This window comes from Cibotium barometz, chromosome 44 (assembly GCF_041138505.1).
Source record: "Cibotium barometz isolate CiBa-2024 chromosome 44, ASM4113850v1, whole genome shotgun sequence".
In the NCBI taxonomy this organism is placed as follows: domain Eukaryota; kingdom Viridiplantae; phylum Streptophyta; class Polypodiopsida; order Cyatheales; family Cibotiaceae; genus Cibotium; species Cibotium barometz.
Window position 1 is genome coordinate 10,358,452 of NC_141089.1, and position 24,501 is coordinate 10,382,952.

At 44.0% G+C, this 24,501-nt stretch overlaps 1 protein-coding gene and 1 long non-coding RNA gene across 3 annotated transcripts in view; one reads left to right on the forward strand and one right to left on the reverse strand.

Annotated features, from left to right (window-relative positions):
- The window catches only part of LOC147612946 (uncharacterized), a 99,563-nt gene that overhangs the window by 10,482 nt on the left and 64,580 nt on the right, over window positions 1-24,501 (forward strand). The gene's annotated exons all lie outside the window — the stretch shown is intronic.
- LOC147612947 (uncharacterized) overlaps window positions 1-24,501 on the reverse strand; it is a 130,653-nt gene that overhangs the window by 5,554 nt on the left and 100,598 nt on the right. The window contains exon 9 of one of the 2 annotated variants that reach the window (XM_086782220.1): window positions 2,317-2,769. The exons of the other annotated variant lie outside the window; for it this stretch is intronic. Coding sequence (XP_086638346.1) covers window positions 2,746-2,769 — 24 coding nt within the window. The 3' untranslated portion in view covers window positions 2,317-2,745. Of the gene's footprint in view, window positions 1-2,316; window positions 2,770-24,501 lie in introns of those variants that run through there. 2 annotated transcript variants of the gene reach the window in all.

A 24,501-nucleotide genomic window follows, 5' to 3' on the forward strand; every position in this document is an offset into this window, starting at 1 on the left:
CGTGCAACAAGCTGTTTGTTAGCTTGAGAGATGCACCGTTAGGTGGTACAGTTTTGTGTGCTAATAATGCATCATATGCCATTAAAGGCATTGGCAATGTGGAGTTGACATCATGTAGTGGAGACATTTTTACTGTTGCAGATACTTTCTATGTACCTGGAATTCACAAGAATCTTATTTCTGTCTCGACACTTGTAAAAGCGGGTGTCAAAATCCTGTTTTTTGATCATTGCTGCTTCATTTATGACAGAACAGATTCTGATGCGCTTATGTTCTTTGGTAGATTGTGCAATGGCCTTTACAAGCTTGACATGTATGACAAGAGTAGTGATTCTCATGATGGTGCTATGGTGGTTGCGTCCACATCACAGGTTATGTGTGACACTAAGCTATGGCATGCTCGGTTTGGTCACCTTTATTCCCCCCCTCTTATGCATTTACAGAGCGTCGGTCTATGGTTCACGAGTTGCCACCTATGCAGCTCCCATAAAAGCATGTATGCGAGGGATTTATATTGGGAAAGATGAATTGTCGTACTCGTACAAGTATGGAAATGGCAAGATGTATGCTTAAAAACAAGGATTTGCTATCCATATTTTGTCTTGAAGCGGTCATGTGCGCCAACTATGTGTTGAACTGCTATCCCATTAAAGCATTGAAATCTATGACAACTTATGAGGCTTGGAATGAGAGAATCCTTGTAGTCGCTCATATGCGTGTTTTTTGATGTCTGGCTTACATGCATGTACCGGCACAGCAGAGACATAAACTTGAAGCAAAAGCATTGAAATATATTTTTGTGGTGTATAGCATGTTGAGAAAGTACAGAAATTGACACACTGTGTGCACTGTAGGAGTGCAATGAGCTATGGTGGCTCATAGTTAATCACAAGCTTAAGAGACATGATTAAGATTAAGCCGAGTTGAACAAGAGAGAGTGCGCACAAGATAAGGGCAAAAGATAATATCTTTTATTCATGAGTGGAATGCCTCTTTATAGGCTAAAGGTACATTGTGCCCATGACATCACCTATGATGTAAGCTGTGGATATGTGCCCTTTCACACACTCAATGGATGATTGAATTGACCCTTTTACATATGGAGAACCAGGTAGGGTAAGGCTGCTTTTACATTGAGACTAAGTGGGATAAGGTGTTCTTGTGTCCAATACATGAAGCCTTCACACTAGCAATATATATAGTGGATGTGTGCGCCTATTTCAACACCCCCCGTCAAACACAAAGGACCCACCCAATGATGCAGTTGGTCATGCTGACTCCCATGAGTCTAATTATCTACCCAATGCTCAGTGATAACATGCATGCGCATGGTCTGACTGGCAATGCCATACAAAGGTTATGCCAATGTGAACTCAGAGGCTTTAGTCGTGTACAAGAGAGGTATGGAACAACTTTAGAAGAGTGTGACAAGACGTGGCTGCATGTATGAGTGGTAGGGGAAAAACATGTGTATGAGGCCATGCTTGGAACATGAACACTCAACCCAAGTTGATGTAGAGAAGCCTCATAAATGAGACCCAAGTTCCTGAAGATGCCTTGAAGCTCAAGGATATTGTGAAGTAGATCTCTTGATCTCCTCTTGTTCTTCTGGCAAAATTTGGATCATGGCTATGATGTAGAGAAGCCTCATAAATGAGACCCAAGTTCCTGAAGATGCCTTGAAGCTCAAGGATATTGTGAAGTAGATCTCTTGATCTCCTCTTGTTCTTCTGGCAAAATTTGGATCATGGCTAGATCCAACTCTTCACACTGCTCGACATGTATCTTTGTCTTTGTCTTTGTCTTCATGCCTGATTCCCCTTGATGGGCTGAAATGAATGTGCGTACAAAAGTGGACATATGCAAGACAATAAAGCTTTGACACATTGTGACTTGCAACGTGGGAGAAGGTCTCAGCACATGCTTTTTGGTATGGCCAGTGTCTAGTCTCCATTTACAAATGACATGTACAACTGATAGGAAATAGGAATGTGTAACAACAATGTAGAGTGTAGTACAAGTGAGACATAACTTGATCTTTTTGACTTTAAACATGATTGTGCAACTATAGTGAAGCATGACACATGTGATCTTGAAGTACAAATGATAAATAAACATGTGTAAAAAGAGTGCACAGGACCATGATGGCCTGATTTGACCTTGGTTAGCAAGATGGCTTGTAGACATAGTGCCAAGCAATGTAGCTGTCCACCATAAGAGATTAACTGAAGCCATATTCGGTGTGTTCAAAAACACAAATAACCAGCTCAAGGAGGAGGTAAAAAACCTCATTTCTGAGCATACCTTGAAGTACATTGCACCAAGGTTGGATTGGTCAACTCCAGCAACTTTTGTCTTCTTACTCTTGTTGATAAGATAACAGCTCAAGAAGAAGATGAATTGAGTCCAAGCTGATGATGTGGGACCTTCTTGGTGTGGTCCACTCTTGAGAAACCTGAGATGACTCAAACACCATTGCTTAAACCTTGAGTAGCCAAGATTAGTGGTTAATCACCACTCTTAACAAGCCTGCTGGGCTATGTTGGTGGCTATGACCGCTGCAGCCACTGGACAGGGGCCTGGTTTTCCACAAAACAAAATGCTGTGCCCTCTTAGAAAGAATTTAAGGGATCCATGGGCTTGCTACTTGTCACGGACTTGGACGTTTAAAGCTCAGGATCGGCTGCGCCAGCTGTACGATCACCTGCAGTTCAAAAACTGCGCCTTTCTGTGTCGAGCTCAATGTCAGGCTACTGCTGCCGCTGAAGTCTGCATCCAGATCCACAATTTCACACACTCAATGGATGTAAGCTGTGGATAGGTGCCCTTTCACACACTCAATGGATGGATGATTGATTTGACCCTTTTACATATGGAGAACCACATGGGGTAAGGCTGCTTTTACATTGAGACTAAGTGGGATAAGGTGTGTTCTTGTGTCCAATACATGAAGCCTTCACACTAGCAATATAGTGGGTGTGTTTGCCTATTTCAACGTAGCAGTGAGAGCAATGGATACAGCCTACAGGCTGTATGTAGCTTCCACCAGGAAGATTATTGTGTCCAGAGATGTCATCTTTTTTTGAATATGCATCTCAAGTTTCAACCCATGCTTTCATGTAGGCTACAGCCATCAATTGATGCCCTAGATGTCTTTGACACATTGTTGCCATTATTTGGTACAGGTGCTGAACTTGTTGAGCCTAATTTGGCTCCAAATCAGCCTCTTAATGCTGCTGAAAATCAGCAGCCCAACATTCCCCCTATTGCTCCACATTTGCCACACTTTGATCAGGATGCCATGGGTGATGCATTGGTTAAAGAGGATGTAGCCATTCGTGACTCACGGAGAGTTCCCTGCTGCCTCTCGACAAACATCTCATTTTGTTAACACAACTCTTGTTGCAACCGCATGAAATGAGGAGCCACTTTCTTATTTTGATGCATTGGAGAATGATAATTGGATTATAGCCATGCGTTCGGAGTTGGCCTCCATTGAAAAGAATGCTACATGGGTATTATGTGGCGTGCTATCGGCACAAAGTGGGTGTATAAATTGAACCGCAAGCATGATGGCTCGATTGATCACTATAAGGCTCGTTTAGTCGCCAAAGGGTATGCCCAGCGAGAGGGAATTGACTATGAGGAGCCTTGTGCACCTACTTCCCGTATGACTACCATACGCACTATCGTTGCATTGGCTGCACATAAAGGTTGAAATGTGCATCAGTTGGATGTCAAAACTGCTTTTCTGAATGGTGATTTGCAAGAAGCGGTTTATGTATCACAACCTCCTAGCTTTGTTCAAAAAGATGCAGACCATAAAGTATGTAGATTGCATAAAGCACTTTATGGCCTTAAACAAGCTCCTCGTGCTTGCTATCAAAAGATTCATGCGTACTTGCTCTCTCATATTTTTCAGAATAGTCCTACTAACAATACCCTCCATGTTCGCAAACAGGGGGATGATTTCATAATCTTGAACCTTTGTGTATGATTTGCTAGTGACTGGCCTTGATGAGGAACAAATTTCAGCTTTCATAGCTGAATTGCAGCATGCATTTGATGTTATAGACATGGGGCTTTTGCATTACTATTTGGGTATCCAGTTTATACCAGTTGAGGGAGAAAGGTGCAGAGCATAAAGTATGCAGATTAAGCACTTTATGGCCTTAAATAGGCTCCTCGTGTTTGGTATCAAAAGATTCATCCATACTTGCTCTCTCATATTTTTTAGAATAGTCCTACTGAGAGTACCCTCTATGTTCACAAACAAGGAGATGATTTCATAATCTTGAACCTTTATGTGGATGATTTGCTAGTAATTGGCCCTGATGAGGAACAAATTTCAGCTTTCATAGCTGAATTGCAGCATGCATTTGATGTTACAGACATGGGCTCTTGTGTGATCGCTTCCACCTGTGCACACTTTAACATGGTATCAAACGTCTAGGTCTTGGCCCTCCACCTCTTGGCAACCCCTTCCCTCTTCTCATCAACGTTTTCATCTTGCAGTGCTCCTACCCCTACATCATCTGCAAGCATCATGGTGCAACCTTGCTGGGCTGCGTTTTTTTGCTTCTTCAAGCAGTTTCCAGCGGCTGGTGGTGTTTGAGATGTGTTTTTTTGCACAATCACCCTTTCTTCATCAGCATTTTCTCTTCTGGTGCTCTTGCCTTTTCCTCGCAGACTCCAGGTGCAATCTAGGGGGGGCTGCGATGGTGATCGTTGGGCTCTTTCAACAGTTTGGACAGCAGTGAAAGGTGATTTCTTCACGTGTGGTGCAGCCCGACAAGTGGCTTCGACAGTTCCTCTTCTTCCCATTCTTTTCTCCCTTCTCGTTCGGTGTTTCCCGGAGGTGTTATGTGGACTGTTTTTCTGCTGTCCAGCCCCTTCTTTCCTCAGTTTTTCTGAGGGGGCTGATTGGCCTCGTGCTCTTATCCATTGGATGTGCTTGAGAGAAGTCTTGGAGTGTTGAGATTCAAGGTTTTTCAAGCAGTTTTCTTGCAACAACGATGGCGTTTCTTTTGCTGTGGATATGGTTCCCCTGTGTACGACAAAGGAGGACAAGCTTGATGGGACAAATATGGTCGTCAGAGCTTTGGGATGCCAGGTCACTTCCAATCTTTTAGGTTTTGATGACCTAAGATCCCTCCTCTTTTAGGTTTTGATGACACAGGGTAAGTTAAAGGTTTTGTCTCTTGATCTAGATCATGCCTTAGCGTCAACGCAAAAGAAGATTCAGAGTCATTGCTATTCATGTGGCAAGAAAGGACATTTGTCTAAGGACTGATTGTCCAAGCAGAAGGACAAGGGCAAGGGTATGGGCAAGTATTCATCCCAAAAGAAGGGCAAAGATAGGACAAGACAGTGATTCAGATGCTTCTAGTGACTCATCTAGGGCTCCCAAGGCGCTTCTAGCTCGGGAGGACTAGGATGGTGTTCTTTTCTAGTTATATAGATAGTTTCTCCCCATGTGCTACCAGATAGAGGAGGCTTGTGGGCAGAAGAGGGGGCTGTCATATGCTCTCATTTTTGGTGCATGGGAGATGCATGTGTTGGAGTTCCAAGTATAATAATCTGGCAGGTAAAGGTCAATTTTGATAGCTATGGATCGGTTGTGTTCCAGATTCATTGCTTGGTGTAGTAGAAGCTATGAATTGGATGTGCGCCAAGTTCATTGTTCGAGGTTCTAGGACGTGATGTGCTCATAGTCCACTGTTCTCGTGAATGGAGGTCACTGCACATTGGTGTGGGAATTCAGAGCCAAGTAGATTTCTTTGATATTTAGGGTGGCATTGTGTTTTGAAGAGACAGGGTGTCAGGTGCATCTTCTGCAGTGTATTCAATATCCAACGGGTACTAGGGTGTCCATGATCGCATCTTCTTCATCAAATTTCTTCTTTTGACTTTAGCACACTGTGAGCTACAGAGGGGGTGTTAGAATTTTGTGCATCTCAGTGTGTGAGATCTGGCTCTTTTGTTGGCACACATGTATTTTCTTAGGATTTATGCTAGTCATGGGCTATCAGCCAGCTCCATGGTGGCAATCGGCCAGCTCTTGGCCTTCCAATATAAAGGGCCTATCTCCCACTTTTTGAAATCAATCTAATCCCAACGCTATGTACTTTCGCCTATCTGCTCGCTGCTTCAACCCCTGTAATCTCATGCTATGATAATATAACTTGATCATTGCCTAGTCTTTCCCTCTATTTTGTCTCTTGTGATTGCTTCCGCCTGTGCACACTTTAACAATTGCATTAGAAGTGTGTCATGCTTGTACGGTGATGCTCATAGCAATGTACTAGCGTGTGGTGACAAAGGAGAACGCTTCCAGATCTCTTGATCTTTTCTTCAGGGATGCCCCGCTTCCTTGGCCATCTCTGATCCATGGCCAGGGTATTTGGCTTGAATCCACCCTTGCGCAGAGAGGAGGAACTTCTAGATTATGAGCTTGCAGATGACACTGCTATGTATCTCAAGGGCTCCCACATTGGCCTTTGTTCTTTTTGCCTTACAGGATTTATGTTTATTCGTAGGAGCTCTTATCACCTGGCACAAATCTGTTGGCTCTTGGGTTAGTGATTCGATGAGAGGGTGCAAAACTTGGATTTACTTGGATTGAGAGAGCCAACACTGCGATATACTCTTGTACGCATACTACGATAGACAATCGTATTTATCCACCTGTAGGCGATGCCACCGAGGAAGAGGAAGCACCAAGGGGGGCTTTTGAACCCAAGACCTCTTGGTCCTAGGCAAACACCTTCACCACTTGAGCTATCACCTCATTGGCCCTCTGCCTTCCTCTTTGTTGCCGCCGCCGCTGCCTCCCCTTATGCCGCTCAATTCCCTGCTCATCAACCCCTGTGTGCCCCTTCACACCCACTGCCTTCTTTGCATTTTCCATCACCTCTCCCTGCCCCTTCGAGCTCTCCACATCCTCTGTGTTCTTCTCGTGTCTGCCCCTTTTGCCTCTCTGCCACCTCCCGGTTCCACGCTCCCCACTTCTCTCTAGCCCTCTGTCTTATGTCGCCCGTCACCCTCTGAGCAGGTGTTTTGCTTTTGGGTTCTTTATCGGCAAGAGTAGGCGCTTCTAGTCTTCATCTTCAAGGACTCCTCCATGGCAACCCCTCTGTCATCCTTAGTTGAGGCCGCCATCCCTTGCCTATTTTCACAGGCGGATCTCCAACTCTTAGCTTCGATAGTGTCCTCCCTGGTCTCTTCTTTGGTACTAGCATCCATTTTCTTGGGCTTGGCTACTCTCATGTGGAGTTTGATTCACCCACATAGCACGGTTGATCGTGTGATGCAGCAAGTCTCGTTGTGATACGCAACACTCATGCAATGCTCAGGCGTTCTTCGCGAGAGGAGAGATATTAGGATCAAGAGATATTTAGTTTGTGGATTATGGTGCCTCTAACCCCATGGCTAGTCATGGCGAGTGGTTTAGATATACACAAAAAAATGAAAAAACCAAGATATGTGGACACAAGTGATGATATTGCGCATCCCATTGTGCATGTTAGTAAAGTGTCATTATCTATGTAGGATGGCAAAATGAAGCACTTGACAGATGTACTTCATGTTCCAAATATTACAAAGAACGTAGTTTTTATTGGAGAGATGGTTGGGCAGGGTTTGCAAGTGATATTCAATCCTCAAGGGTGTTTTGTGGAAGACTTAAAAAATCAATGCCATTTGGTTTTAAGTGTGGCAAGAGTGAGGAGGCCCTAGTACCGATACCATACCAAGACCTCCCTTTGGACTCATACAGGGGACAGGGTCACCCTTGATTTCTTTGAGACAACTGGTGCTCACCAACGCAGAGATAGGTTTGGAGGTTGAGGAGCCTAGGCGATACCATAGAGGTAGATGCCCCTCAAGTTCGGGCCATAGTCATAGGTTTCTTCAAAGATCTCCTTTCAGTAGATTCCCTCACTCTCCTACAGGTGGAGGCGGCAAGGGAGAGAGTCTAGCAACATACGCAAGAGGTGGTGCCCCCAAGCCTACAGGCCCTATTGTGCTCCCCTTACTCTCATCGAGTTGTGCGATTCTCATCAAGTTGCGAGATTCTCTTCGAGCCCTTCCAAATAGGACAAGTGTCCAAGGGAGGATTGCTTGCCAGTCACTCTCTTTCTATGCCATTGGGATCTCATGGAAAGCGGTTTCATGGCTGCCTTCAATGGGATCATGGCCTCAGGTCACATGCTCTAGAGACTCTCTGAGGGGCTAATTCACTTGATTCCGAAGGAGGGTGGTGACCGTTTGGAGATTTGACAATGGGGTCCCATCACCCTCCTAGGAAACACTTACAAAATCCTCGCCAAAGCCATCAGCTGATGCCTACAACCTCATCTCCCCGACCTGATCCATTTTCGCAAGGAGAACATGACAGTTCTACTTTTGGATTTTGAGAGGGCCTATGACAGTGTCAATTGGGCTTTTTAGGAGGGCACCATCTCACTCCGCTCCTTCTCTTGAGACTCAGCTTTTGATGGGAATCGGTCTTTAAACTTCTTCCTTTGAGGTGGATCCCGATTGTCGTTCTTTGTCTTGTTGTCCATCCAAGGCATGTACAAGGCCTCAGCTTGTAAAGCCTTGTCTTGGGCTTCTTCCAACGTTTTCGGTCCAGCCTTGCATAAGCTTAGGTTGCAATCCATTCACAAACTTACGCATCTCCATTAGTGGTGGAATGGGAGTATATGAAATAAACTTCAAAGAAACTGTTGAAAAATTGTTAAGGTAAGATGCCACATTTTCATCAACTTTCTGCTTTACCTCATCCCATTCCTTCTGTATGTCTGCTTCAAAGTTTGCGGGTAGGAACTTCTTGTTGAACATAGTCTCGAAGTCGGTCCATGTGTTCGTCTCCGTCCCTTTTTGTACCACTTTAAGCCACCAATTCAAGGCGGCATCCTTCAAATGCATACGAACCATTCAAAGCTTTGACTTTTGAGAGTAGTCATCTCCTCCAAAAGTGGCATCAAATTGTTTAACAAAAGATAATGCTTTTTGTGTATCTCGCTTTCCATGAAAAGCACCAAACTTGATGCTCTTCTCTCCCAGTTTGAAGTCCATCTTGCCGGTTGATGAAGGCTCCTTTGACTTCCTTTTCTTTACCTCACCCGAAGAAGCTGCATCTGAGAGAGCGGGCCTCGGGATAGCCTCCATGTTTCCTTCACAAGAAATAGACCGGGTAGCTATGGATCCTTGTGCAATGGTGACTCCATTGGCTCAAAGATAAGCTTTGACGGCTTCAACCCCTTCAGCTTCGGTGGCTCGGTCCTTGATGAAATCTTCAAACATTCGAGCCCTTCCTTGGTCCTGTTCCTTCTTGGCTCTCCAAGCAAGAAATTCATCATCTTGGAGAAACTGTCTAAACTGTTGAAAATCTCTGTACTTTGTTGATGTCATGGCCGCGGTTTCATGAGAAATAGATCGACGGCCTTGGTTCAAATCCAGAAGTTCAGTATCGACCTCATAGTTGTTCCCTTCATGAGGCCCTTGGTCTCCCTTTGCTCTCGACATGGCTCTGTCACCCCAAGAAAGTTTCTTCAAGAGAAATCCTGCTCTGATACCACTGTAAGCTCAACGGAGCATGCAGTGATGACAGACTCAACCACATGTCCAAGAGATAAAGATATAGAGAGAGAGAGGGGAAAGAGAGAAGGGAATAGGGATCTTGCACAATACACCACACTGAGTGCGGAATAGGCCTCGCCCCCTTTCAGGAATTTATTCAAGAACAATCCACGGGCACGCTGACTAAGATCAATACAATCAATGAATACAAAACAAACAGATACGCTAATGTAGGATAGTTGATGCCGATGTTGTGACACGAGATCTCTGATGCCGAGCACACTACGGGGATGACCTAACCCACAAGTATCTCTCACCGGGCTAGTACTACATCCAATATCGCAAAGCAAACAAGTGCAGGTTCCAAATCCAAGTCCAAGCTCCAAGTTCCAAATCCACGTCAAATGAACCCAAGTCCAATGAATCCAAGTCCAAGCTCCAAGTTCCAAATCCAAGTCCAAGTCCAAATCCCAACTTCCAAGTTCCAAGTCCAAGCTTCAAGTTCCAAATCCAAGTCCACATCTAAATCCAAATCCCGAATCTCAAAGATGGGTGGCGGCGCTCCACAAGCGGCGGCTGGGTGGAGCCGAGAGGTGGTTGGGTGGAGGCCAAGTGGTGGCAAGTGGTGGCCGGACGGAGTTGGGCGATGGTCAAGCTGGGTTGGGCAGCGGTGGCTCTGGGGCAGCTGAGTTAGGCTGCAAACGGGGCGGCAAACGGGCTGAGCTGAGCGGCGGCAAGTGGATGAAGATGAGAGTCTCCTTGCTCTCCATAAGCTTGATGCCCAAAACAAGAGGGCTCTAGCTTCTTTTATACTTGAGGAGGGCCTTGCTTTTTGCCAAAGTAATATTTTATGCTTTGCTTTTCTCTTTTTGCTTTAATATTTTAGTAATAATAAAATATTGCTCATCTTTTGCCAAAGTTCTTGATTTATGCTTTTCTAGCTTCAAGGCCTTGCTTTTTGATCCTGGAGCTACTTTTTGGAAAAGTGTCCTTTAGCTTTTTGGTTCAGCTTAGTCTCCTCTTTCCAATGGTGCCCTTGCCTTTTGCGGTCAACTCAATTTGACTTTTCTACTTTTCCTTGTTTTTTTTTTAACCAAAACTAGTGCTTTTTTCTTGTGCCGACCTCATGAATCCTGTTTCGATGCGTATGCATATGTAAGTTTGTACACATGTGAGGATAGAGATACATGTTTAGTGTGTGTGTGTGAGAGTACATGTTTGTTCATGCCCATTGGTATGTACATATGCATGTATATGTGTGTTTCTCTTACCTTGATGCAGGAGAAGTAGCTTAGGCACCTTGTGGGCCAGACCAGTCATCAGCAGTTGACACGTGGCCCAGTCAGCAGCTAACACGTGGCCCAGCCACGTGGCACATGTACAGGTGCAGCAGACTCGTGGCACACGTGGCTGATGCAGGCACTGTAGTATGGTTGGTTGCAGGCGATGGCACATGTACAGGTGGCTGGTTGCTAGCAGGCGCCAAGCATGGGCAGCAGCAGTAGCCAAGCGCAGGCAGAGAAAAGCGTGGGCAGCAGCAGCGAAGCGCCGTGCGACAACAAAGCGTGGGGCGCCGGACAACAAAACGCGCATGAAAAAAAAAAAGAGCGCATGAGAAAAGCGCCGGGCGCCAAAAACGCAGCATGGGATTTTTATTTTATTTTATTTTTTAAAAAGCTAAGCGCCATGTATTTTTTATATATTTAAAAAAATATTTAAAAAAAAAGAAAGAGAAAAGCTACTCAATGGTTTTTGGGAAGCCTCTCAGTAGATTTTTCCAAGGGAAAAAGCTATGGGGGGAAAAGCATAGCTATTTCCCCAAAACTTGTATAAATAAAAGGCCAAGGTCCTTGTATTCCACAACACATCTTGGGTGAAAGCTTGAAGGAGATCTCCTCCCCGTGGATCAAGGAGGAGGAATCTTCTCAGGAGTTGTGCAAGGGCTATGGTGCGGGGGCGCCACGCTTTGGGGATAATTGGCCTTTTGTGCATCTTTTGTGCAGGAGCACTCTAGCCCCACTTAAATATTTTCTTTTTCTTCCAAAATTAATATTCCAGTTCATAAAGTGATTAAAGTGTGATTAAGTGTGTTCACCGCCCGTCAAGTTGCTGAAGGCCGGTTTCAAGGTTCCATTCATCGTCAACTTTTTCAAGAAGGTGAGCCTGTGGGGGTCGACACATTTAATTCTATGGCTGGAACTAGTGCATAGATGAAGGATCTATCTTCGGAAGAGGACGACTACTACTTCGATGAAGACGAGGAAAGTGAACAAGAAATACCTTCCGATATGCCAGAGCTTGAAGATGATGATGCCCCCTATGAACTAAAGATGCAGAATTTGATGGAGGAATTAATGAAACTCGCGAAGGACTCACGTTTTCCACGAAACTTCAAAGCTGATTCCAAACCACGGAGGGAGGGTTTAAGAAGAAAGCTAAGCCTCAACATTCGGCTCCCATCCACCCAAATTTTCAGCCATAACCCGATTCTTCTTCTTCTTTTTCCCCATCCATGGAAACCCTTTCAATACTTCTCATCCTAGTTACTTTGGCGGAGGCTCTATCTTTCATTCCATGACGGGTGTACCCAACATGGGCATGACTGGGAGCTATGGTATGCAACTAGGTATGCCAGGAGTTATGTATGGAACTTATGGTGGCGGTGGTGGAAGTGCTTTTGGTATGCCTGGTTTAGGAGGTGGTATGATGGCAATAGGATCTAATGCTGTGGGTAATTTTTTCTCAAACCACATCCCTATAATAATCTTGTTTAAGGTGAGAAGCCAAAAGATTATAAAGAGGGTGGTGCTGCAGTAAAGTTTGATACTTTTAGTGGTGCAAAGGACTGTTTGAAGGCCTCACCTTCATTCAACAGTTTGATGCGGCATTTTCTGGTGGTAACTTCACAGAGGCATCTAAGGTACGAAAGGCAACTTCTTTCCTAAAGGGCAATGCTCTTCAATGGTGGTCGACACTTCATCATCAAGGAATAGCACCTAGCACTTGGGTGGAGTTCAAGCAAATCTTCTCTTCCTTATGGTTGACACCGACTTTTGAGGTGGATGTTATGACAGCTTGGCATCGATTAGATTCCAGAGATTGTAACAATCTGGAAGAATATAATAAGAAATTTTGGGATGCTCTGCTATCGGTCACATCCTTTAGGCCCATGTCACTGGTTGAGCAGATAGAGACTTACTACTGTGGGTTACTCAAGGAGCTTCAAGATTATTGCATCAAAACAAAGGTCATTAATATGACTCATATAAAAGAAAATGCTCAAACTCGATATGCCATGTTTACTGGTCAGATGTCAGGATTCAAGGATCAACGTCTCTTCTCCATGAAAGCATCAAAGGAATCGAAAGAGATCAAAAACACTGAACCACGAGAGAAAGGGCAATCCAAGAAGAGAAAATTTCAGCCTTTACCCCAAAGGACAGATGAAGAAAGGAAAGAGCTTATGGCTCACAACAAATGTTTCTCCTGTGGAAAAGCAGGGCATCGGTACTATAGGTGTTCGAAGAGAGCACCTAAACACGCAGATGAGCCTAAAGCAAAGAAACAGAAACCGTCTGCTGGACCAGTACCTGACTTGATAGGGACGAAGCAAGGGGATGCATTTTCAGAATTGTGCAGAGCATGGGAAAGACTTTGAGATAAGGAGGTTTTGATCTTCTTCAATCCTCGGGCTCATGCAAACTTCATCACCCCTGAGCTTGCAGCAAAGTTGGGCATCAAACTAGGGAAGATGGGTGTGTTACATGAGGCTACTTTGGCTTGTCCTGGACATTCGGTTGAGGTTACACCGATCATTCGGAAACTACATCTCAGTGTGCAGTCTTACACGGACAGAGAGGATAACTTCTTCATTATGCCTTTGGAGGGTTGTGATGTTTTGTTGGGTATGCCTTGCTGCCATAAGGTTAAAGTGGTACTAGATACTTTCAACAGGAAAATCTCTCTCACTAATAAGAATAAGGAACCACTCTTGATGTAAAGCTTAAAGGGGAATCTATTCCTGTTGTATCGGCCTCGGCCATTTCTCGTCTAATAAAGAAACATCTTTCTGTTTACTTACTGTTTGTTAAAGAGAATCAAGATACTACAGATTCTAACCTATCTGAGCTGGATAAGGAAAGATTGGATTTTCTCAAAAGTTTTCAAGATTGTTTTTCAGAGGCTTTGCCAGGGAAATTGCCGCCTGCTAGGCCTGAGGATCGTGGGATTGATTTGATTCCTGGAAGTTCACCACTGAATAAGCCACCCTATAGGGTGAGTGCAGCCCAACAAGAAGAGATTATGAGCCAAGTGCGTGATTTGTTGGACAAAGGGTTGTTTCAGCTGAGCTCTTCACTCTATTATTCACCATTGCTTTTGATACAAAAGAAAGATGGTTCTTGACCGATGTGCATTGATTACAGGGCTCTGAATAAGATAACCATCAAGAACAGATTTCCTATACCTCGAATCGATGATATTTTGGATCGATTACAGGGATCAGCTTACTTAAGTCGCATTCATTTAAAGAGTGGATATCATCAAATTCGCATCATGCCAGAAGATGTGCACAAGATAGCTTTCAGGACAACTTTTGGACTTTGAGTTTTTAGTCATGCCTTTTGGTCTTACGAATGCTCCAGCGACTTTTAACAGGATGATGGATCGGATTTTTCGACCCCACCGTTCTTTTGTGGGTACTTTCTTTGATGATATAATTGTGTTTTCTCACTCAGAGAAGGAGCATCGGGAGCATTTGACCAAAGTCTTTGAGGAACTCAAAAAGCATAGGTTGGTTGTCAATGGAAAGAAGAGTGAATTCTTCTGTACGAGATTCACTTTCTTGGGCACATCGTGTCTAAGGATGGCGTCAGGATGGATCCAACAAAAGTTGAAGCGATAAAGAATTGGCCGGATTTACAGACTATTCATGATGTGAGAAGTTTCTTAGAACTTTGTTCATATTACAGGAGGTTTATCCGATTCTTTGCAGAAATTGCTTCACCTTTACATCACTTGACCAAGAAGGATGTAAAATTCCGATGGACAGTAAAGGAAGTGGAAGTTTTCAACAAGCTTAAGGAAAAGCTAACCACTGGTCCAATTTTAGTTTTACCGGGTCTTCATAAACCTTTTGTGGTACAGTGTGATGCATGCAGGAATAGCATTGGAGCTGTTCTTATGCAGGAAGGACATGTTATTGCTTATGAGAGTAGAACTCTGTCACCAGCAGAAAGAAATCTACAAGTATATGAGAAGGAGCTTCTTGCGATTATTCATGCTCTTTCTACTTGGAAGCATTATCTTCTTGGGGCTGATTTCATTGTTTAGAGTGATCATCAGACTCTTCGATATTTCCTTACCCAAACCAAGCTTTCAAAGAAGCATATGAGATGCGCAAACCTTTTGTCCATGTTTCACTTCCAGATTGTTCATGTAGATGGCAAAAAGAATGTGGTAGTGGATGCCCTGTCTAGGAAACCTCATGTGGCCGCCGTCTCCATTATCTTTCATCATGAACTTGATGATATGCAAGAACAATATGCTAATGACTCTCAAGGACAGCGAGTTGATCGTTATTCTCTCAAGGAAGGATTCTTGATGATCCATGACAAATTGTGTGTCACATCTCAGCTGAGGTAGAAGATTTTGACAGAATGCCATGCTCCGCCTTATGCATGCCATCGTGGTATTGAGGCTACAGTGAAGGCTTTGGAGGCATTCTTTTATTGGTCTACTATGCACAGAGATGCTGATGCTTTTGTTCGTGATTGTATCATTTGTCACAGAAGGTGAAGTATGACCGTCAGAAGACACCTCGGTTACTTCATCCTTTGCCTATTCCAAGTAGCCCGTGGGAGAGTATTGCTATGGATTTTATCTTTGACCTTCCTAGAACAAAGAGTGGGAATGATAGCATCTGGACTATCATAGATCATTTCTGCAAGCAGGCTGGTGAGGATATTTTTGACGAATATCTTCAAATACCATGGGATGCCCACATCTATCGTCAGTGACCGAGATCCTCGAATGACGACTTTATTTTGGAGAGCATTGATTGAGAACATGACGATTTTGTTGAAGTTCTCATCGTCTTTTCATCCACAAACTGATGGGCAATCGGAAATTGCCAACTCAGTTGTATTCGATCTTCTAAAGTGTTATGTTTCGGATCATAAAGAACAGTGGGAAAAGTATCTTCCTTTGGTGGAGTTTGCTTACAACAACACCATTCACACTTCGACAGGAAAGGCACCTTTCGAGATTGTAAAAGGCGAGAAGAAAGTACCTCGGATCGTGCATACAAAAGATAAGATCTTCGAGGCAGATTGTTTTGTGGAGAATATGGATGAGGCTTACAGAAAAGTCAAAGAGGCTCTTTAAAGGACTCAAGAGAAACAAAGGAAAGCAGCAAACCTTCACCATCGATCATTGGTTTTTGATTTGGGTGATTGGGTGCTTTTGAGATTTGAGAAGGCTAGACTCAAGAAAATGAAGGGTAAACAGAGCTTATATCCTAAATTGAGTATGCGGTACTATGGGCCTTTTCAGGTGATTGAGAAGATGAGTGATGTTTCCTATCGTCTTCAGTTACCGAATCTTTGGAAGATTCATAATGCATTCCATGCGAGTCTTCTTAGACCTTTCAGAGGTGCGGTGCCTACAGAGCAAGTTCATGAGCCGCAACCGGAGGTAGAAGAACTTGATGAGATTCTTCAACTGGAATAGATTTTGGCACATAAAGAAAGAAAAGTCAGAGGGAAAGTTTCACGTCGATATCTGGTGAAGTTTGTGAACTATTCACCTATGGATTCGAAGTGGATGGAGGAGGGTGACTTAGCAGATTCACCGAGGATACTACAACTTTACCTCGAGGCTTTTGGTTTGAAGCCTACCTTACAAAGTGCTTCAACAGGTTCAGCTATGGATTTTGAAGTACTACCTGTTACTCAAGAGGCGGGTGACTCCGCTCCTTTGTCACAGAGTTCATTTGGATGAGATCTGGAAGTCGCTTGGTGTTTTTATCAGCACACCCGAGATACTGACCTGACAGTATATCTGCCAATGGGATTTCTATGATGTGTGTACTAGTCACATGGTTTGATTCATGGATATACAAATATCTTCAGAGAATGGGGACGCCTATTCTAGACTTTCGTTTCATATGCATCAATGTTTATTCTTGTTCATGATGTACTGCTGATCCTGGGTCCAGTGGGATGGCCATGAGTAGAGCAGGTAAAGCATCCAGGGGGACATGACTATTCACAAAGTGGATGCTCTCGATTTATGTATTCCGATGTTCTGTTTCAGTTGGCAGAACATAGCTTTCTCATTGCTCTCTTAGGTTCTGTTTCAGTTAGCAGATCCTTTGAATGAACAATCGAGGACGATTGCTTTGTCTTAAGAGGGGGGTGTGTTAAAAGACCGAGTATTTTACCTCTTTATGTTAAGCATTAAAATTATCTTTTGAGCATGTTTAACATTCACTTATGATGTTTTGATCTGTGTATGCATGTGTAAGTTGTACACATGTGAGGATAGAGATACATGTGTGTGCGTGTGTGAGTACATGTTTGTTCATGCCCATTGGTATCTACATATGCATGTATATGTGTGTTTCTCTTACCTTGACGTAGGAGAAGCAGCTGAGGCACCTTGTGGGACAGACTAGTCAGCAGTTGACACGTGGTCCACTCAACAGCTGACACATGGCCCAGCCACGTGGCACATGTACAGGTGCAATTGACTCGTGGCACACATGGCTGATGCAAGCGCTGTAGTATGGTTGGCTGCAGGCGATGGCAGATGTACAGGTGGCTGGCTGCTAGCAGGCGCCAAGCATGGGCAGCAGCAGTAGCCAAGCGCAGGCAGAGAAAAGCGTGGGCAGCACCCACGAAGCGCCGTGCGACAACAAAGCGTGGGGCGCCGGACAACAAAACGCGCATGACGAATATCTTCAAATACCATGGGATGCCCACATCTATCGTTAGTGACCGAGATCCTCGAATGACGACTTTATTTTGGAGAGCATTGATTGAGAACATGACGACTTCGTTGAAGTTCTCATCGTCTTTTCATCCACAAACTGATGGGCAATCGGAAATTGCCAACTCAGTTGGATTGGATCTTCTAAAGTGTTATGTTTCGGATCATAAAGAACAGTGGGAAAAGTATCTTCCTTTGGTGGAGTTTGCTTACAACAACACCATTCACACTTCGACAGGAAAGGCACCTTTCGAGATTGTAAAAGGCGAGAAGAAAGTACCTCGGATGCTGCATACAAGAGATAAGATCTTCAAGGCAGATTGTTTTGTGGAGAATATGGATGAGGCTTACAGAAAAGTCAAAGAGGCTCTTTAAAGGACTCAAGAGAAACAAAGGAAAGCAGCAAACCTTCACCATCGATCATTGGTTTTTGATTTGGGTGATTGGGTGCTTTTGAGATTTGAGAAGGCTAGACTCAAGAAAATGAAGGGTAAACAGAGCTTATATCCTAAATTGAGTATGCGGTACTATGGGCCTTTTCAGGTGATTGAGAAGATGAGTGATGTTTCCTATCGTCTTCAGTTACCGGATCTTTGGAAGATTCATAATGCATTCCATGTGAGTCTTCTTAGACCTTTCAGAGGTGCGGTGCCTACAGAGCAAGTTCATGAGCCGCAACCGAAGGTAGAAGAACTTGATGAGATTCTTCAACTGGAATAGATTTTGGCACATAAAGAAAGAAAAGTCAGAGGGAAAGTTTCATGTCGATATCTGGTGAAGTTTGTGAACTATTCACCTATGGATTCGAAGTGGATGGAGGAGGGTGACTTGGCAAATTCACCGAGGATACTACAACTTTACCTCGAGGCTTTTGGTTTGGAGCCTACCTTACAATGTGCTTCAACAGGTTCAGCTATGGATTTTGAAGTACTACCTGTTACTCAAGAGGCGGGTGACTCCGCTCCTTTGTCACAGAGTTCATTTGGATGAGATCTGGAAGTCGCTTGGTGTTTTTATCAGCACACCCGAGATACTGACCTGACAGTATATCTGCCAATGGGATTTCTATGATGTGTGTACTAGTCACATGGTTTGATTCATGGATATACGAATATCTTCAGAGAATGGGGACGCCTATTCTAGACTTTCGTTTGATATGCATCAATGTTTATTCTTGTTCATGATGTACTGCTGATCCTGGGTCCAGTGGGATGGCCATGAGTAGAGCAGGTAAAGCATCCAGGGGGACATGACTATTCACAAAGTGGATGCTCTCGATTTATGTATTCCGATGTTCTATTTCAGTTGGCAGAACATAGCTTTCTCATTGCTCTCTTAGGTTCTGTTTCAGTTAGCAGATCCTTTGAATGAACAATCGAGGACGATTGCTTTGTCTTAAGAGGGGGGTGTGTTAAAGGACCGAGTATTTTACCTCTTTATGTTAGGCATTAAAATTATCTTTTGAGCATGTTTAACATTCACTTATGATGTTTTGATCTGTGTATGCATGTGTAAGTTGTACACATGTGAGGATAGAGATACATGTGTGTGCGTGTGTGAGTACACGTTTGTTCATGCCCATTGGTATCTACATATGCATGTATATGTGTGTTTCTCTTACCTTGACGTAGGAGAAGCAGCTGAGGCACCTTGTGGGACAGACTAGTCAGCAGTTGACACGTGGTCCACTCAACAGCTGACACATGGCCCAGCCACGTGGCACATGTACAGGTGCAATTGACTCGTGGCACGCATGGCTGATGCAAGCGCTGTAGTATGGTTGGCTGCAGGCGATGGCAGATGTACAGGTGGCTGGCTGCTAGCAGGCGCCAAGCATGGGCAGCAGCAGTAGCCAAGCGCAGGTAGAGAAAAGCGTGGGCAGCACCCACGAAGCGCCGTGCGACAACAAAGCGTGGGGCGCCGGACAACAAAACGCGCATGACGAATATCTTCAAATACCATGGGATGCCCACATCTATCGTTAGTGACCGAGATCCTCGAATGACGACGTTATTTTGGAGAGCATTGATTGAGAACATGACGACTTCGTTGAAGTTCTCATCGTCTTTTCATCCACAAACTGATGGGCAATCGGAAATTGCCAACTCAGTTGGATTGGATCTTCTAAAGTGTTATGTTTCGGATCATAAAGAACAGTGGGAAAAGTATCTTCCTTTGGTGGAGTTTGCTTACAACAACACCATTCACACTTCGACAGGAAAGGCACCTTTCGAGATTGTAAAAGGCGAGAAGAAAGTACCTCGGATCCTGCATACAAGAGATAAGATCTTCAAGGCAGATTGTTTTGTGGAGAATATGGATGAGGCTTACAGAAAAGTCAAAGAGGCTCTTTAAAGGACTCAAGAGAAACAAAGGAAAGCAGCAAACCTTCACCATCGATCATTGGTTTTTGATTTGGGTGATTGGGTGCTTTTGAGATTTGAGAAGGCTAGACTCAAGAAAATGAAGGGTAAACAGAGCTTATATCCTAAATTGAGTATGCGGTACTATGGGCCTTTTCAGGTGATTGAGAAGATGAGTGATGTTTCCTATCGTCTTCAATTACCGGATCTTTGGAAGATTCATAATGCATTCCATGGGAGTCTTCTTAGACCTTTCAGAGGTGCGGTGCCTACAGAGCAAGTTCATGAGCCGCAACCGAAGGTAGAAGAACTTGATGAGATTCTTCAACTGGAATAGATTTTGGCACATAAAGAAAGAAAAGTCAGAGGGAAAGTTTCATGTCGATATCTGGTGAAGTTTGTGAACTATTCACCTATGGATTCGAAGTGGATGGAGGAGGGTGACTTGGCAAATTCACCGAGGATACTACAACTTTACCTCGAGGCTTTTGGTTTGGAGCCTACCTTACAATGTGCTTCAACAGGTTCAGCTATGGATTTTGAAGTACTACCTGTTACTCAAGAGGCGGGTGACTCCGCTCCTTTGTCACAGAGTTCGTTTGGATGAGATCTGGAAGTCGCTTGGTGTTCTTATCAGCACACCGAGATACTGAACTGACAGTATATCTGCCAATGGGATTTCTATGATGTGTGTACTAGTCACATGGTTTGATTCATGGATATACGAATATCTTCAGAGAGTGGGGACGCCTATTCTGGACTTTCGTTTGATATGCATCAGTGTTTATTCTTGTTCATAATGTACTGCTGATCCTGGGTCCAGTGGGATGGCCATGAGTAAATTAGGTAAAGCATCTAGGGAGACATGACTATTCACAAAGTGGATGCTCTCGATTTATGTATTCCGATGTTCTGTTTCAGTTGGCAGAACATAGCTTTCTCATTGCTCTCTTAGGTTCTGTTTCAGTTAGCAGATCCTTTGAATGAACAATCAAGGACGATTGCTTTGTTTTAAGAGGGGGGTGTGTCAAAGGACCGAGTATTTTACCTCTTTATGTTAAGCATTAAAATTATGTTTTGAGCATGTTTAACATTCACTTATGATGTTTTGATCTGTGTATGCATATGTAAGCTGTACACATGTGAGGATAGAGGTACATATTTAGTGTGTGTGTGTGAGTACATGTTTGTTCATGCCCATTGGTATGTACATATGCATGTATATGTGTGTTTCTCTTACCTTGATGTAGGAGAAGCAGCTGAGGCACCTTGTGGGACAGACGAGTCTCAGCAGTTGACACGTGGTCCACTCAACAGCTGACACATGGCCCAGCCACGTGGCACATGTCTAGGTGCAGCTGACTCGTGGCACACGTGGCTGATGCAGGCGCTCTAGTATGGTTGGCTGCAGGCGACGGCACATGTACAGGTGGCTGGCTGCTAGCAGGCGCCAAGCATGGGCAGCAGCAGTAGCCAAGCGCAGGCAGAGAAAAGCGTGGGCAGCACCAACGAAGCGCCGTGCGACAGCAAAGCGTGGGGCGCCGGACAACAAAACGCGCATGACAAATACCTTCAAATACCATGGGATGCCCACATCTATCGTCAGTGACCGAGATCCTCGAATGACGACTTTATTTTGGAGAGCATTGTTTGAGAACATGACGACTTCGTTGAAGTTCTCATCGTCTTTTCATCCACAAACTGATGGGCAATCGAAAATTGCCAACTCAGTTGTATTGGATCTTCTAAAGTGTTATGTTTCGGATCATAAGGAACAGTGGGAAAAGTATCTTCCTTTGGTGGAGTTTGCTTACGACAACACCATTCACACTTCGACAGGAAAGGCACCTTTCGAGATTGTAAAAGGCGAGAAGAAAGTACCTCGGATCCTGCATACAAAAGATAAGATCTTCGAGGCAGATTGTTTTGTGGAGAATAAGGATGAGGCTTACAAAAAAGTCAAAGAGGCTCTTTAAAGGACTCAAGAGAAACAAAGGAAAGCACCAAACCTTCACCATCGATCACTGGTCAGTGACCGAGATATCTTCAAATACCATGGGATGCCCACATCTATCGTCAGTGACCGAGATCCTCGAATGACGACTTTATTTTGGAGAGCATTGATTGAGAACATGACGATTTTGTTGAAGTTCTCATCGTCTTTTCATCCACAAACTGATGGGCAATCGGAAATTGCCAACTCAGTTGTATTGGATCTTCTAAAGTGTTATGTTTCGGATCATAAAGAACAGTGGGAAAAGTATCTTCCTTTGGTGGAGTTTGCTTACAACAACACCATTCACACTTCGACAGGAAAGGCACCTTTCGAGATTGTAAAAGGCGAGAAGAAAGTACCTCGGATCGTGCATACAAAAGATAAGATCTTCGAGGCAGATTGTTTTGTGGAGAATATGGATGAGGCTTACAGAAAAGTCAAAGAGGCTCTTTAAAGGACTCAAGAGAAACAAAGGAAAGCAGCAAACCTTCACCATCGATCATTGGTTTTTGATTTGGGTGATTGGGTGCTTTTGAGATTTGAGAAGGCTAGACTCAAGAAAATGAAGGGTAAACAGAGCTTATATCCTAAATTGAGTATGCGGTACTATGGGCCTTTTCAGGTGATTGAGAAGATGAGTGATGTTTCCTATCGTCTTCAGTTATCGAATCTTTGGAAGATTCATAATGCATTCCATGCGAGTCTTCTTAGACCTTTCAGAGGTGCGGTGCCTACAGAGCAAGTTCATGAGCCGCAACCGGAGGTAGAAGAACTTGATGAGATTCTTCAACTGGAATAGATTTTGGCACATAAAGAAAGAAAAGTCAGAGGGAAAGTTTCACGTCGATATCTGGTGAAGTTTGTGAACTATTCACCTATGGATTCGAAGTGGATGGAGGAGGGTGACTTAGCAGATTCACCGAGGATACTACAACTTTACCTCGAGGCTTTTGGTTTGAAGCCTACCTTACAAAGTGCTTCAACAGGTTCAGCTATGGATTTTGAAGTACTACCTGTTACTCAAGAGGCGGGTGACTCCGCTCCTTTGTCACAGAGTTCATTTGGATGAGATCTGGAAGTCGCTTGGTGTTTTTATCAGCACACCCGAGATACTGACCTGACAGTATATCTGCCAATGGGATTTCTATGATGTGTGTACTAGTCACATGGTTTGATTCATGGATATACGAATATCTTCAGAGAATGGGGACGCCTATTCTAGACTTTCGTTTGATATGCATCAATGTTTATTCTTGTTCATGATGTACTGCTGATCCTGGGTCCAGTGGGATGGCCATGAGTAGAGCAGGTAAAGCATCCAGGGGGACATGACTATTCACAAAGTGGATGCTCTCGATTTATGTATTCCGATGTTCTGTTTCAGTTGGCAGAACATAGCTTTCTCATTGCTCTCTTAGGTTCTGTTTCAGTTAGCAGATCCTTTGAATGAACAATCGAGGACGATTGCTTTGTCTTAAGAGGGGGGTGTGTTAAAAGACCGAGTATTTTACCTCTTTATGTTAAGCATTAAAATTATCTTTTGAGCATGTTTAACATTCACTTATGATGTTTTGATCTGTGTATGCATGTGTAAGTTGTACACATGTGAGGATAGAGATACATGTGTGTGCGTGTGAGTACATGTTTGTTCATGCCCATTGTTATCTACATATGCATGTATATGTGTGTTTCTCTTACCTTGACGTAGGAGAAGCAGCTGAGGCACCTTGTGGGACAGACTAGTCAGCAGTTGACACGTGGTCCACTCAACAGCTGACACATGGCCCAGCCACGTGGCACATGTACAGGTGCAATTGACTCGTGGCACACATGGCTGATGCAAGCGCTGTAGTATGGTTGGCTGCAGGCGATGGCAGATGTACAGGTGGCTGGCTGCTAGCAGGCGCCAAGCATGGGCAGCAGCAGTAGCCAAGCGCAGGCAGAGAAAAGCGTGGGCAGCACCCACGAAGCGCCGTGCGACAACAAAGCGTGGGGCGCCGGACAACAAAACGCGCATGACGAATATCTTCAAATACCATGGGATGCCCACATCTATCGTTAGTGACCGAGATCCTCGAATGACGACTTTATTTTGGAGAGCATTGATTGAGAACATGACGACTTCGTTGAAGTTCTCGTCGTCTTTTCATCCACAAACTGATGGGCAATCGGAAATTGCCAACTCAGTTGTATTGGATCTTCTAAAGTGTTATGTTTCGGATCATAAAGAACAGTGGGAAAAGTATCTTCCTTTGGTGGAGTTTGCTTACAACAACACCATTCACACTTCGACAGGAAAGGCACCTTTCGAGATTGTAAAAGGCGAGAAGAAAGTACCTCGGATCGTGCATACAAAAGATAAGATCTTCGAGGCAGATTGTTTTGTGGAGAATATGGATGAGGCTTACAGAAAAGTCAAAGAGGCTCTTTAAAGGACTCAAGAGAAACAAAGGAAAGCAGCAAATATCTTCAAATATCTTCAAAAAAATATTTAAAAAAAAAGAAAGAGAAAAGCTACTCAATGGTTTTTGGGAAGCCTCTCAGTAGATTTTTCCAAGGGAAAAAGCT